At 35.8% G+C, this 14897-nt stretch overlaps 1 protein-coding gene across 2 annotated transcripts in view; it reads left to right on the forward strand.

The window, feature by feature from the left end:
• The window catches only part of LOC139121578 (serine incorporator 5-like), a 39696-nt gene that overhangs the window by 2176 nt on the left and 22623 nt on the right, over positions 1 to 14897 (forward strand). Inside the window, exons 2-9 of one of the 2 annotated variants that reach the window (XM_070686601.1) lie at positions 197 to 361; positions 1445 to 1623; positions 3193 to 3369; positions 4126 to 4163; positions 4867 to 5043; positions 5579 to 5674; positions 6114 to 6276; positions 9509 to 9584. In XM_070686601.1, coding sequence (XP_070542702.1) covers positions 197 to 361; positions 1445 to 1623; positions 3193 to 3369; positions 4126 to 4163; positions 4867 to 5043; positions 5579 to 5674; positions 6114 to 6276; positions 9509 to 9584 — 1071 coding nt within the window. The remainder of the gene's footprint in view (positions 1 to 196; positions 362 to 1444; positions 1624 to 3192; positions 3370 to 4125; positions 4164 to 4866; positions 5044 to 5578; positions 5675 to 6113; positions 6277 to 9508; positions 9585 to 14897) is intronic. The other variant, XM_070686600.1, reaches the window with a different exon arrangement.

Below are 14897 nucleotides of genomic sequence, written 5' to 3' on the forward strand. Positions count from 1 at the left end.
CATTGCATGCTTATAGAGCTGAGACTGGGCTGTAGTATAAATTTACATTTCCAGGTAATTCAACTTAGGTTTTACCCAGTTTCTTCTACCAGATGGTGAAAATAATGACCATGATTATATTTACATAATTTACAGGTATGTAACTATTTCTAACACAAGCTTCATCTGATGCACATACATGTACTTGACCTTGCAGGCTCTTTGCTGCTGTGGACCAAGGGCTTGTTCATGCTGTTGTAACTGCTGTCCTTCAATTAGGGAGTCCACCAGCACACGGGCGATGTACACAGTGTATCTGGTAGCTGGAATGGCTGTAGCGTGTGTAATGCTATCCTCAACAGTTGAACAAAAGTTCATGGAAGTAAGTAGCAGTTCATTAGGGGAAGGCTGCATGGTACCTGAAACCCGAGTTCTTTCCTGACCAACTCGGGTGACAAACAGAAGACTTTTAATCCCCAAGGTGTGAATGTTCCATTGTTATGTTTATCTAATCCAGCTGGTGCTATTGTAGTGCCATTGTAGGAAAGGCAGGTCTGTGAAATTGATCCTCTAGGGAAGTCGGGTATTCCTAGGTTAATGGAGGTTTCCCGTAATGTAGTAGTTTATGGAAGTAGTAGCGCAGTATAAAGTACTGGACTACTACATGTATGCCGGTTTAAATCTTGTGCTTCATCAGGCCAATCAGAATGAGCATTACAGGAAGTGCTGAAGAAGACGACATCAAACGAACATGAACAACATGGCAATGTACATGTGCAACCTAATGCAATGAGGAAGCCACTCTCTGATTGTTTGAGTACTTTACATTGAAAAACTGAAATTTTGTATGACGCAGGTTCGGATGTAGTGAGGGATTAGGACCATTGAAAAATGAAGACCGTTAGATTTAAGCAGATTGTATTGAAATGAAACCTATTACAATCCTTGAAAATGAAATTTAGGCCTTCTTAAGAACACACGCACAAATCTTCCTTCCGAAAGCAGTAAAGTTTTCATAGTGGAGGGTGATGATCTACGTGTTATAAGAATTGTACCCCAGAAATTTGTTGATTTGTAAATATGGTTCAGTGTGGTGACATTTTCTTAAGTCTAAAGATACTTTCTGCCGAATGGGTAGATGACGTTGTATTCCTATTTTGATATAGATAGATAATTTCAGTGTCACTTTGTACATTCTCACTATGCCATGTAAACTGAAAGTTATACAAGATAAATATAATAAATAAAATGAAACAAATTTTTGCTGTCTTCCAACTTTGTTGAAAATCTCAAAGTTTGGCTACTTCAAGTGACTAATAGACCTTTGAAAGACAGAAAATATGTTTCTGTCTCCAGTATAATCCTAAAACAGGTACTTAAGGAATCTGTTCAAGGTGTGCATTGTGAATTGATTACCCTGAATTCATCAACACTTACAAAATTGTATTTTCTATGAATTTTACAGACAGAAAGAGTCATGCAATTCTGTGAAGACATCAATGCTGGCGAGAACTGTGAGCGTGTGTTTGGATACATGGCAGTTTACAGAATATGTCTTTCCATGGGTGTTTTTTTCCTTATTATGATGGTGCTGACTGCTTGCATAGACACCAGCAAATCTTGCAGGGCAGGGCTCCACAATGGGTAGGTATGATCAGCAAAGGGTTCGTTTTGTAAGTAGTGATGATATCATAATGGGCTTGGTTTCATTTTTAGGTAGAGAACAGATATTCAGACTCCAAAATTTTTACAATTCTTGACTGATCTACCACTTCCTGGGCTCATTTTGAAGCTTTTGGTGTCACCACTTATTTTTGTAAAATTCAAAAATTTATTTTCTCCCATAGAGTTAACACAGAGAAGGCAGCTATTTTGAATTTGAAATGTAGTTAAATTAAAGTTAATTGTTTGTTGGGTACCAAAATTTGTAGTTTGACTTGTGAGTTCTATTTTTGAGCTTGAAAGAGGATTGTTTAAAAGTTTCACTTAGGAAAGATTGAGCAAAAGTTGAAGTCTTTCATGTTTGAAGCGTGTACAACCTTACTCATACCGGTAGTGACATTGCATATTTGTGAAGAAACTGTTTGCCTATTATAAATTCAGATGTGTACCCAGCTGTCATAGATGGACTGGCCAGGTTAAAACATTGATAAACCAGATGAATAATAGTGATGATTAACATGTTACCCGTAATATCCTCAACAAAAACAGGTAAATTAAAAGAGAACTTTCGCCCATACAAGTCATTTGACTGTTAAAACCCCACCAGTTCAGTGCCTATGTAGCATGGTAAAATAAACATCCCTGGATTTGTGGGAGCAAAAGCAGCACTGTCAAGCAGACAATGAGTGTCAGTTGACAAACTTCAACATTCGAAGCCCCCAGAATTCGTAAAATAATCTGTCACTGTGAAATCCCTTTCTTTACATGCCATGTAGGGGTGTCTGAATGTTTTGTGTAACTGATTGGACATTTTTTCACATGTTGATACTTTACAAACTTGGACTGCAATTTAGATTATTGTTGTAAGAATGATAATTTTACTTTTGACATAAGTTTACTGTTTGGTGTCAAGAGGAACCGTGTGATTGTTACTGGGGGGTGGAAGAAGGGCTGCACCACTAATCTGTGAAAAGTTTCCTCATTCTCTTTTGAGACAATTTTGGCCTACAGGTCTTTGACATCAAGAAAAATATTAAATTTACGAAAGAGTGTGCATACAATATAAAAATATTCCAAATTGAAAAACAAATTCCAAGTTAGTAAATGAGCAATTGTCTTGCTACTGCACTCATGCAAATTAGCAAGCCTGAGTGTGCTTGCAAGTAATGGCATGAGCAACAGCAAGGATTCATAAAACTTTTCATGGGATCTGTAAACACAAATAAATGGCTGTTACTAGGGAGGAGTAAACAGGAAGTTATATTGTAGTATGAATATTGGTGCGGTTTAAAAGAAATCCAAAGAAAATATGCAAAAAAACGCCTAATTGCACCCGATGGTGAGCACACTCAATGACTCCTTTAAAGGGCACATGTTCTGAATTAAAATCAAATTTAACCTGATCCTTTTCATATATTTTCCAAATGCTTTCAAGACAAATCTCCAACCAGCCGTATATGATAAAATATGTGAGATATTTAGAAATTTTATTTTCTTTACAAAAAAATCTGAGTGCAATACACCTAACCAGTCTTTCCTTTCTGTCCATAGGTTCTGGTTCTTTAAATTGCTTATTTTGATTGGACTGTGTGTTGGAGCATTCTACGTTCCCCATGAGGACATATGGGCAGTTATCGTCATGTATGTTGGTTTTGTTGCAAGTTTTGTATTTATTCTTATCCAGCTTTATCTTCTGGTAGAGTTCGCCTATCAACTGAATCACAAGTGGTAAGTTCAAACCTGTTCAGTTATTTGATTGGTTCTGTTCTTTTCGATAAATCCTTCATCTTTTTAACAACACTGAAATTGTTGGTCCCCGCAGACATGGTAGTCCTTGGGGGCTCATGGCTTTGACTTAAATTTGTCTGTGAACGCATCTGTCTGTCTGACTCCTCCTCATTAGATATACATTTTTTGGAAAAATATAATGAAATATTGCTGTTTTCCCTTTGTTTACATAAAAACTGTTATGGGGTCAAAAGTCAAATAGCATCAAATAACACCAAAAGTTACCGAAATTTGACGGGATGTATCGGTTATATTAAAAAAATTATTCACACAATACCAGGATTTATGTCCTTGTACATCATGTACATCAATGATATCAGACTCCATGCCCTAATACCGAAATCAACTGTGCTAAGAAACCCCAGGTGACTGATATAGGTGTGTAATAATATTCACAACAATTTGTTTGTTGATGACACAAATGCCCCTGGTATATGAAGCAAAAGAAATCTCTGTCAAACATAATACACCTCAACAAAAACAGCCTACATGTAGATTTTCATCTATTGTTGCTAGACTCATGTTGAGTGCATTAGTATGCAATGGTATCGAAGGGCCTCTAATATATCAATTTGTTTCATTATTTTGATGAGCAGACAATTCATGTTTCTTCATTGACAGTCAGATAATGAAGATAGTCATTGCTTGGCAGTAGAATTTTCCATAAACTGAGTGATTATATTATTTCATTTCCAGGTCTAGAAAAGCAGAGGACAACAAATGTTGGTACCTAGGTAATGTCATTTTATCTGATAATCTATCTTTGCAATCATAATAGCGTTTGAAAAATTATCAAAGCTACGATAATGTTCAGCTAAACTGTAGAAATTCTGTGGCATTTTGCAAATTTTACTGTTCTCAAAAACAAGGTTATATCCATTGTGTCCATACATAACAAATACTGTACAGGCATGGTGAATTACTGCTTCTAAGGTCAACATTTTGTTCATTGTATGTAAAGATGTCCTTTTCAAATAAAACATTTTAAAGCTTTGTTGTCCACAATATCTAAATATTGATACAAGGTGAGATTTTTGATTTAAATATTTATGTTTGCCAAAATGAAACATGTTCTAACACACCAAGAGTCCAGTGTGGAGCATAACTCAAAAATGTGTAATCTTTCATCACTATCTAGTGATTGCCAAAAAAAGGGTAAAATCTTCTTGAGGTTTCTTCCAGTTCCTCTTTTTTCTTCAGTATCATCATTTTAGAAAATGACAATCCTTTGGGTCTTCATGTAGAGATCTGCTCCATTTCAGTTGAGAACACAACCCTGGTAATTTTTAAGGCTAAAAATTAACATATTTTGCTCTCCCAATGTTTATGCTGTCCAAGACTTCAAAATCTTTTAAATATTTCACTGAGAATAAAGTGAAAATTAAAACTTTTGATTTTCTCAAGGCATCCTCTAAAAACTCTTGTTCTCTCTTACAGTTCTTTATGTGGTGACTCTGGTTATTTTTGCAATCGCCGTGGCTGGCTTTGTTTTCCTCGTCATTTACTTTACAAGAAATATTGAAGGCTGTTACTTGACAAAAGTCTTCATATCAGTGAACGGAATCCTATGTGTATTGATGTCGTTCCTCACCATACTGCCACCCATTCAAAAAGGTGTGTCATTTCCAAATTTTGAAAATATTTGAATTAAAATTCAGATGAGTAACATATCTGATTATTGTAGTGTCTGTGTAACGTGTAACATTTTTGTAATTTGTATTCCTTGTCACCATGACTTTACTGCAAAGGTTTCAAGATCTTTGTTATCTTCATAATAGACACTCAACTTATCCTACGAAGAGTGTAGTTCAGCTGACACTTGTAATGTATCCTTTTTGAGTTCAAGGGACACTCTGGACATAAACCTTTGCAACGAAGTTCAAGAATAAATTTTCATCTAATTACTGCTACCAGGCACAATGAATTCTGAAGTCATGCCTCAAACTGCATTGATACTGTTGATTTGCTGAAGTAGTGAGAAAGATTTCGAAGAAAATGAACTGGCAAGCCTTTGAGAAGTACATGTATGTACATGAGTTATATACCAGAGTATTGGCCTCAATAGTCTGCCTTATAACAATCATATAACACACACACTCTCTCTCTCTCTCTCTCTCTCTCTCTCTCTCTCTCTCTCTCTCTCTCTCAGCCCAGCCTCGAGCCAATCTACTACAAATGTCAATTGTCTCTGTTTATGTCATGTATCTCACCTTTGCTGCAGCGTCAAGCATGCCTGACCATATAGGTGAGTCATCATACATGTAAGTGTAGTTTTAACAGTCACATGTCCATTCCATGGTTATAATCAGAAACATAGACTAACAGTATTCAGGTAACATGTCGTTGATGGAATTTGTCATTCTAGATTTTGATACTGTGATTCATGTTGTATATACTTTACCAGGAATGTGAATGACCTGACTATATTGTAGCAGACTGGACCGTGTTGTGATGAAACACAATTATTAAAAAAGGCAATGTCTCCTGTGACCATGTAGGATACCTTGTCATACTGATGTATAGCTCTCAAAGTTTCCATTTTGTGTATTCTTTTCATCTCACAAATATTACAGGGTAAATCAATATATCCCAGAAAATATACTAATTTCACTGTCATAAGAAAATTTTGTTAGAATGACTCCAATTAATGGACAGGTTATTTTTCCCTTTCCTTTCTCCGATAGAGCGTACACATGTTGGATTTAATGAAACAATAAACGAAACTATATATTCAGAGACGGTAACATCGTGTGTTCCCACAACTACTGTCTTCACTGTGGATTACAGAGACTTAATCACCGCAATTATTGCTTCTGTATTTCTGTTTATAAGTGTAATTTACGCCAGGTAAGTTATGTACAATATACATCTTGAATTGTCCATTTCTTTCTGAAGATTATAACTACATTTCATTAATTGTAATTCCAGTTTTCATCTACTAACCCCCTCCCCCAATGGTACATGTATGCAGGCTCAACTATGCATTTGAAAACTGCCAGTCTGTACCATAATGTAGAGGTGAGAGATCATATCCCTGTGATCCCCTACCTCCCAATTTTCACCATCATACATGTGCTTAAGGTCTTTGTCACAAATAATGAATGATATTGAAAGCCTGAATCTCTGTCACCCATGACTTTAACTTTTGGAACCCAAACAGAACGTGTGATATGTACAGGGCATGAATATATTACAGGATTCAAAATTGCAAAAAAAATTGTGCTGTAAAAACATATTGATCACTTTGAAAGAGGAATTAAAATAGCAGTTTCAGCAAAACTAGTACACTTATTCTCATTAGGGCGAGGGATTACTGGACCAAGTAGGTAGTACGTGAAACAGAATTAATCACAACAATTATAATTTGCTTGTTAGCGAGTTCCCCTGCCAGATATCTTGTTGTCATTTTCAACCGATTTCCTACGCTGAATTCAGGTTGCTTGGAATGACTTTTATTTGTTTAAAGAAAATGAAAACGAAACTTTAGATTTCTTTATTCTGATTTCTTGCTACTGATTTCAAATGCAGCATTTAATGCTCAAGTAAGTAAGTTCTTCCAAGGTGATCTTATCGTATTTTAACCTGTTCATCCAAATTCTGAGTAAACAGGTCAACAATCACCATTAATAACAATAACTTTAGGCCAAATCATCGTGATGAAGGGGTTCAAGAGAGAAGTGTGGGTAATTCGAGATCACAGCACCAGCAAGCAACACTGCAAGACTGATATTGCAAGAATGCGTGCATTTGCATGATGCAATAACTCCCATTTTGTCATATTTGTATGAGGATGGGATCCCATGAGATTAAATAAAAAAATCCAGTTTCTGTTTGTCTGTGCATCTGTCAGTTTGTATGTATGGATAGACATCTGGATGGATGATAGACAATTGGATAAACACAGGCTGTCTCTGTGTACATGTACATGTATGCATGCATGTATGTATGTCTGGCTAGAATCCATTGCAGCTACTTAAGAATTGCTGAGTGTATCACTTTAATGTTTAGTGTGGACATGAATCATGGATTATAAATTCAGATTTTACTAATGAAAAAAACAGATCCCAAAAATATCCAAATGAAAAATATGAAAAAAGTAAAAAATCTAGAACTCAGGAACTACAAATCAGATTGCTTTAATCCTTTTGATGAAAGGTCAGACTAATGTGATGGCTTAATGGTTCTACTCTGGGATAAAAAGGACACACAGTCTTCTCCAGATGCACAAAAGATCACAGGACAACAGTACAAACAAATATATGTGTATAAACGTGCACTGAAATACATATATTTCCATGCGCAATTGTGCACATGGTTTTTTGGTGCCTTGGTTCATTTGAATTCCGCATTTAGCCCATTGCATATATTGTAAGCATATGCCATAGGCACAGATGTATTTCAAAAAATATTCAGTAGCTCTTTTTAAAATTTGGTTGGATATAGTCACGTGAGCAAATATCTCCAGGCAATTTTATCTTGTTGTCATTGAATCATTTTAAAGCCGCATTTTGACGTTTTTGGTCAAAATTGATATTTCTAACTTTTCCTGAAAACCACTCATTTAATCACTCTAATGTTTGGCAGGTGTGTTCCTTGAGTTGAAGTGGAGTCAGAATTGTTCATTTTGTGTTTTTCTGTTCAATGAGTTGAAAAACATTTCTCAAAAAAGGGGAAGATATTTTACATTACGGGAAACCTCCATTAACTTAGGAATACCCGACTTCCCTAGAGGATCAATTTCACAGACCTGCCTTTCCTACAATGGCACTACAATGGCACCAGCTGGATTAGATAAACCTAACAATGGAACATTCACACCTTGGGGATTAGAAGTTATCTGTTTTTCAACCGAGTTGGTCAGGCAAGAACTCGGGTTTCAGGTACCATGCAAGTTAATGCAGCCTTCCCCTAATGATCAGCTTTTATCTCAAAACAAATTGATTAACTGGATGCAACTTTCAAAAGAGCACAAATGAATGACATCAAACAAACAAAAAAGCATGACAGTGGATGTTCTCTGAACAGCTGGTCCCAAAAATATTCAAATGAACTTGGAAATGTGAAAATAGGAAAAAGTCTACAAATCAGATTGCTTTAAGTCCTTTTGACCAAAGGTCAAACGACTATGATGTGATGGCTTAATGGTTCTACTCCGGAATAAAAAGGACATGCAGTCTCCTTCAGACTCAGTACGCACAAAAGATCACAGAGTTGCGGTACAAACAAACATATGTGTATAAACGTGCACTGAAATACATTTATTTCCATGTGCACTTGTGCACATGGTTTTTTTTGGTACCTTGGTCCATTTGAATTCCGTGTTTAACCCATTGCATATGCTGTAAGCATATGCCATAGACACAGATATTTCAAAAAAATTTCAGTAACTCTTTTTAAAATTTTGTTAGATAGTCACTTGGGCAAATACCTCCAAGCAATTTTTCCTTGTTTTCATCAAATTGTCTTAAAGCCACGTTTTGAGGTTTTTGGTCAAAACTGATATCTCCAACTTTTCCTTGTAACCACTCATTTGATCATTTTGATGTTTGGCAAGTGTGTTCCTTGAGTTGAAGTTGATTCAGAATTGTTCATTTTGTCTTTCTCTGTTCAATGAGTTGGAAACATTCCTCAAAAAGGGGAAGATATTTTATCAGTATCTCTAAACAAATTGATAACTGGACGCGGCTTTCAAAAGAGTACAAATAAATGACATCAAACAAGTAAGTCACTGTCAAAATAACCACAGTGATTAATGACTGTCACTTTATCATATTTTGTTAGTCATTAATTTAAAAATCTACCTGAATGTTCTCTTAACTGAAGAGGTTTCTTATCGAATAGTTTCTAAAAGTTTTGAGTGAATTTACCATTGAATCCTTTTAAGAATGTTAATGGAACAACTGTAAATCGGCAACGTGTAATGAACAAGTCACAAATTGGCCAGTGAATTTAGTGTAGATTTAAAGGATGTGTTGAATTGGCTGGAACTTTATCAAACTGCAGCCATTTTCAAAATCTACCCCTGAGCCACTAATTTTGTATACTGGTATTTATCTGCCCTGTATATATGGACACTCAGTGTACGTACGGCAGAATCAATTCGTAAATACCAAAGCAAAAGAAGTACTGGGAGAACTGGTCCCGGTGTACGACATGTAAGATATATACATATTATAGATATATATGTTATCACCGAAACTAATCTTCAGTTTGCACTGTAGATACTGCAGACATGGTTGTGTTGTATATGTATGCAATGTGGTTGACAATGTTTATTAAGGAATGGCTGCTTTTAAAATTCAAAATTTTATTATGGCATGTTGCATGATTCAAAGTGCAATATTTTACATGTTTTTGTTGTTTGTGAAGTCTGAAAAACCATTACTAACTATTGTTGAAACATTATAAAGTGATATAAATACTTTACCCAGCATGCCTATCACTTGGTACAGTACCAGTATATGGAACATTGAACTTATTTGTGAAAAGAATAGGATGTGCTTTGGATTTATTCTTAACAAGGTTTAAATCTGGAGCAGCACTGCAAGATGGGTAATCTCAACTGACTATGTCATTCCCAATATCCTTCGCACCTTTCTCAGTGTAAACAGTTGAAATGATAAAGGAAAATAGAGTTATCAGTCTTTGTCTATGCTCTTGTAGTCTTCACTCTAAAGTCGTATCCCTCTGTAGTGATGTAGCTATACCATATCAATCCATCCTTTGGCTTTCAATATATGTACCATGGCAGATTTAATAGCCGTCTCATTGGGTGCCAGACTGACTATTATTGTTCTGGTACCAGTGCTAACTGCGCACCCTAGTTGACCCTCTGCTCTTGTTTGCTCCGTCTCAGGGGAACATTTTTCAGTTTTCAACTCATACCGTATGTTGGCTCATATAATTTCTGAATGTCTCATTAAAGATGTTTCCCAGTACTTCAGGCAGCTTTACAGTCAAGTTAGGGCTTCCCTAGCTTTCCATTGTAGCTTGCTGCGTAAGCGTAGATCATTAGGACTTGCAGATATGATATGTTTTATGTGCAATCAAGTAGCACACCTGACAGTACCTCTTCCGTTCAGATTTCCTTTTGCAGTAAGGTTTATCAATAATTACCCAGCATTTCATCTAAACCATCTACTTTTGCTGCTGTCGTTTGGATCCATGCAGATTTCTCTCTTGGTGCAAAATTCAAAGTGTATTGGTATTGATCTTTGCAAATTATATTAATGAGTATTGTTTTGGTATTAAAATTATATGCATGTGACACATGTACATTGTATACGATTTCTTTAGTTTTTGCAAATTTGTTATGTGTTTGTACGATGTTATTCTTTCAACTGAACAGGTGTGAGTACATGTCCCATTTTCCATATATAGGTCTTATTCCTTTGCTTTCTGTGTCAGCTCGCTATATACCAGAAATAATATTGGCAAAAGTTTTTGTTTTCTAGACCTTCAAGTGTGGTGACAGCAAACTGAGTTTATTTGATCAATCACTTATAATTCACACCATCAAAAGTCAGTCACTGTCTATTTGCAATTAATGCAAATATAACAAAGACAGGCAACTTAGACATTGGAAATACTCTCAAATGCAATAGCACTCTTTAAACCATTTGTAAAATAGTGTTAAATCCAGGCCTCACATTTGTGAAAGTCTCCCATTCTAGTGTTTTGTGTGCGCCTGACATACAGCATTATGCCACCTACTCAGCCTAATGTTGCTAAACATCTGATTATCATTTTGAAGTTAAAATATGTGTCAATTCTGACAGGTAGAGAAACTTATGAGGAGTGATTAACTCAAATGTGTCCATACACATCAACAAAATGTGCTGACACTGACCTGAAACTAGCCACTAAAATTTATACAGTATACAATTAAGATAGTGTATGCCTTTGCAATTCATGGCACATGCAGTGTCAGTGATTTTGCAGCTCAGCTATATACAGCTATATATATAAATATCCATGGTGTGTATATCGGCATTTTCACAATTGAGTGTACAAAGTAGGGGTCAAAAATGGCCAAATTTCAACCTTATTATTTTAATGTGAAAACCTTACCAGGACTTAGGTACATATGCCACATGTATAGTGCAGAAATGGTTTCGCACAAACTGTCTTAGTTCCATAATAAACAGGCCTCTTTATCGTACCCTTACATGGGGTACGGACACTACACAATATAGAAAATTAAGAAAAGATTTTGCACCATTGCAAAATTTAGGGGAGAATATACAATACTTTTACCAAATGCAAATCAATACAGTTACCCTTACATCATAAAATGACTTTTGTAGAGAATCTTTGAATTCCACCGGGTGTATACAATGTTGTCCTTCATACCAAAACAAAGGAAACACTTTATTTTTGAAAGAACAACGAACACATTTCAATTATTGCTTAATAATCTTCCACAGTGAATCCCAAAACTTAAAATGATAATTGGCAGCATGCATAGCCATGATATATAGCATTCTTTCATATGTTAGTCCATGTTGGAAAGACTCATCAAAATATTTCATAAAGTATGTACAAGGGGTACGGACACTACAACACTAGCCCAAAGCAAACCTGTACTGAAGCTGATCATTTACATTTAGTGTAGAAATAATAGCTGATTAATTGATGAAGAAACATGGTTTTCTTTCCATTTTGCCTTATCCTGTAAACTTTTCACCACAGTGTAATTAATTGAAGATATTATTGAACTATATTTATGGTTCATGGTTTAATGTTATTCAGAGAACAACACTCAAATATAAATTTAGCATCAACAATAAGAACAAATTGAAAACTTTTAAGTTTTTTGATAAAACAGTAAAATCATCAAGCTATAAAATTTCTAATATTAACCCTACTCACTGATTAATAGTTGTATTTAACTAATTTGTGGGGTGGGGTACGGACACTACACAACATGCATTAAAATTGTTTTCTACTAAAGTTAAGTCTGAACTAAAATTCATTGAACAAAAAATGGCAATGCTTGTACATGAGTGTTGACAAGCCAAATACTGGTCAATATGACATGCTATGAAGAAAAGACATCTGTTTTTAAAGACAGATCAATAATTTTGAAAAAGGTCAAGTTGCACCATAACAGTTGTATCAGTGGACCTGTCAAGATAACATTTTATCAACAAACTGCTTGATGTAGAAATATGTCATTTTAGTACTTGAAATAATGAAATTTACTCTTCATGAGATGAAGTGTCTCTTGTCAATGTCATGTGTAGAGAAACAAAATTGTTTTATCTTATTAGTCAACTGAAGGAAACCAACCCAACACACAACTGATTCACTGGATTCACTGAACAATCAATTCATATATTCTCATCTATTGCATAAGCTTTGATATTTGGTATACAGATGACTTAGGATATACTTACATAATTTCATACAGCTTCAGGAAAAATAATAAATTTTGTTTTGGAGGCAATTTTTGCAAATTTTAGTTAAAAAAATCTAAAAAACTGCTTGTCTCATAGCTTTGTAATTTGATATACAAGTCCCAAGACACAAACTAAGCCACTTATTTCTTCAAACTTGGGGGGGGGGGGGGGGGGGGGGGGAACATGGCCGTAATTTTGTATTTTTTGAGCTAATCTTTAGTCTGCGACCTGAAATAACCTATACCAATCCCAGATATTTATAAGACAGTTTTGTAAACTGTGAAAACAATGTAGTCATATTTGGTATCAGTTTGTAGTGAAAGTTGACCAAGAAAACAAATCTGAGGTTATTTATGACACATGTATAATATAGTGGATTAACTCTAGCTATATTTCGTTGAGGGATACCCAAACACTGATAAGAGATTTGCATCCACAAGAATGCCATGTGGCAAGATGCACTCTACTGTGAATACAGACTCCAGTACATGTCATTTCCACATTGAGTAGTTTATGTCAGCCCTGGGCCAGCCCAGGTTTTGAGTCAACTCAATATTGTCAATATGGACACTCTAGGTCAGGCCAGAATCGGTCTAGTTTTGGCTGGGCAATAGGGGAATCCAGTACTGCCTCAAAATTTGGGTCATGTCTGGACCCAGATGATGCCCAACTGAACCTAAAAGTTTTCGCTCCAGTCTTTATCATTCCATGTTCTCAACACAATATCTTCCCACCAGGTTTTGCTCCACAAGTGGGACCACATCATCTGATTAACATTACTTAAAAGAAAGGCATTAGTTAACAAAGACATCAGAAACACTGTGCACTGGTTACATGCATTTGTGTACAATCTGCAACTCCAATTCTGTCGAGAAGTTCATGAAACCAATACTGGAGATGTCTCTGCAGTTCAAGTGTCAATTAGTAGTTAGATTAATTCTTTTTGGCAAAACTAGGCTGGTCCTGTAAAATGTGAAGGTGAACCAAATTTTTTCCCCACAGAGGATTATTGTAACCTTGCCCAGGTCCGACCTAAATTTTGTGAATGTTAACATACGGTAGTATCTGTCTTAGTCCAATCATTGTGTTTATATAAACATCCGATTGAAATCCGATTAAAAAACTATCTGAATTTTCTACCCTGGGTAGGTAACACTGCTGGTGGACAGAATTGTCCCCGAGGTTATCGTTCGCCCAGTTAAAGCGATGAAATTCGTTTCTTCGCTTCGATAAAGTGTGTATGTGCGATGTATGATAGTGAGCATGCGTGCGTGAGTGCTTCACGAACTCTACAACGTGTTGAGCGGTCTCAGTCAGAAAAATGTAACAACTTAGCCGGCTATTGAACCACTCTTTTTTGGGAGTGGAGATTTAGCCGAGTGGTTCTGTCTGTGGCCTCTCAGCTAGGCGACTGATGCCGTATGTTGTGGGTTCGAATCCGATTGAAAACTATCCGAATACAGACAGTTGACAGGCCATTGGTTGATTAAGTAAATCATCACAGTATGGAGGGTAGCGCAGTGCAACTCATAAACATGATTAAGAACATGAGCAATTTAGGATGATGTCAGGTCACTCCACCACACAAACAGAATAAACAACAAATTTGACTACCTAACTCTCTGACACTATATAATTTTGTTCCTTCAAAGGTGTGAATTTATCATAGATCATTGAACAAATGACCGGTGTTTTTCTGCTTTTGATCACAACTTTCAGCTTTTTGTGGACAATCATGTTGACTTCCAATATATTTGTGTACAATAATTGTCAAATTATATAGTTATACATTTTATCTGAAACCAATAAATATTCACATTTTGTGTTACACATACTACTCACACAACTGGGAAATATTTGAAATTTTTTTGACTGACGTCCAACATTTGATATCATTGAAGCTGTTGGTAGTCTCATTCTTATCAGTTTAGTTGGTGTGTATATTGCACCTTATATTCCGACTTTGTCTGTGTATTACTTTAACCCTTTTCCTGCCAGACAGTATCACTTCCCCATCAGCCAAGTCAGTAAAAAGCGGTATTGAGCCAAAATAAGACGTATTTTCAC

The sequence above is a fragment of the Ptychodera flava genome, chromosome 21 (genome assembly GCF_041260155.1).
Source record: "Ptychodera flava strain L36383 chromosome 21, AS_Pfla_20210202, whole genome shotgun sequence".
Lineage (NCBI taxonomy): Eukaryota > Metazoa > Hemichordata > Enteropneusta > Ptychoderidae > Ptychodera > Ptychodera flava.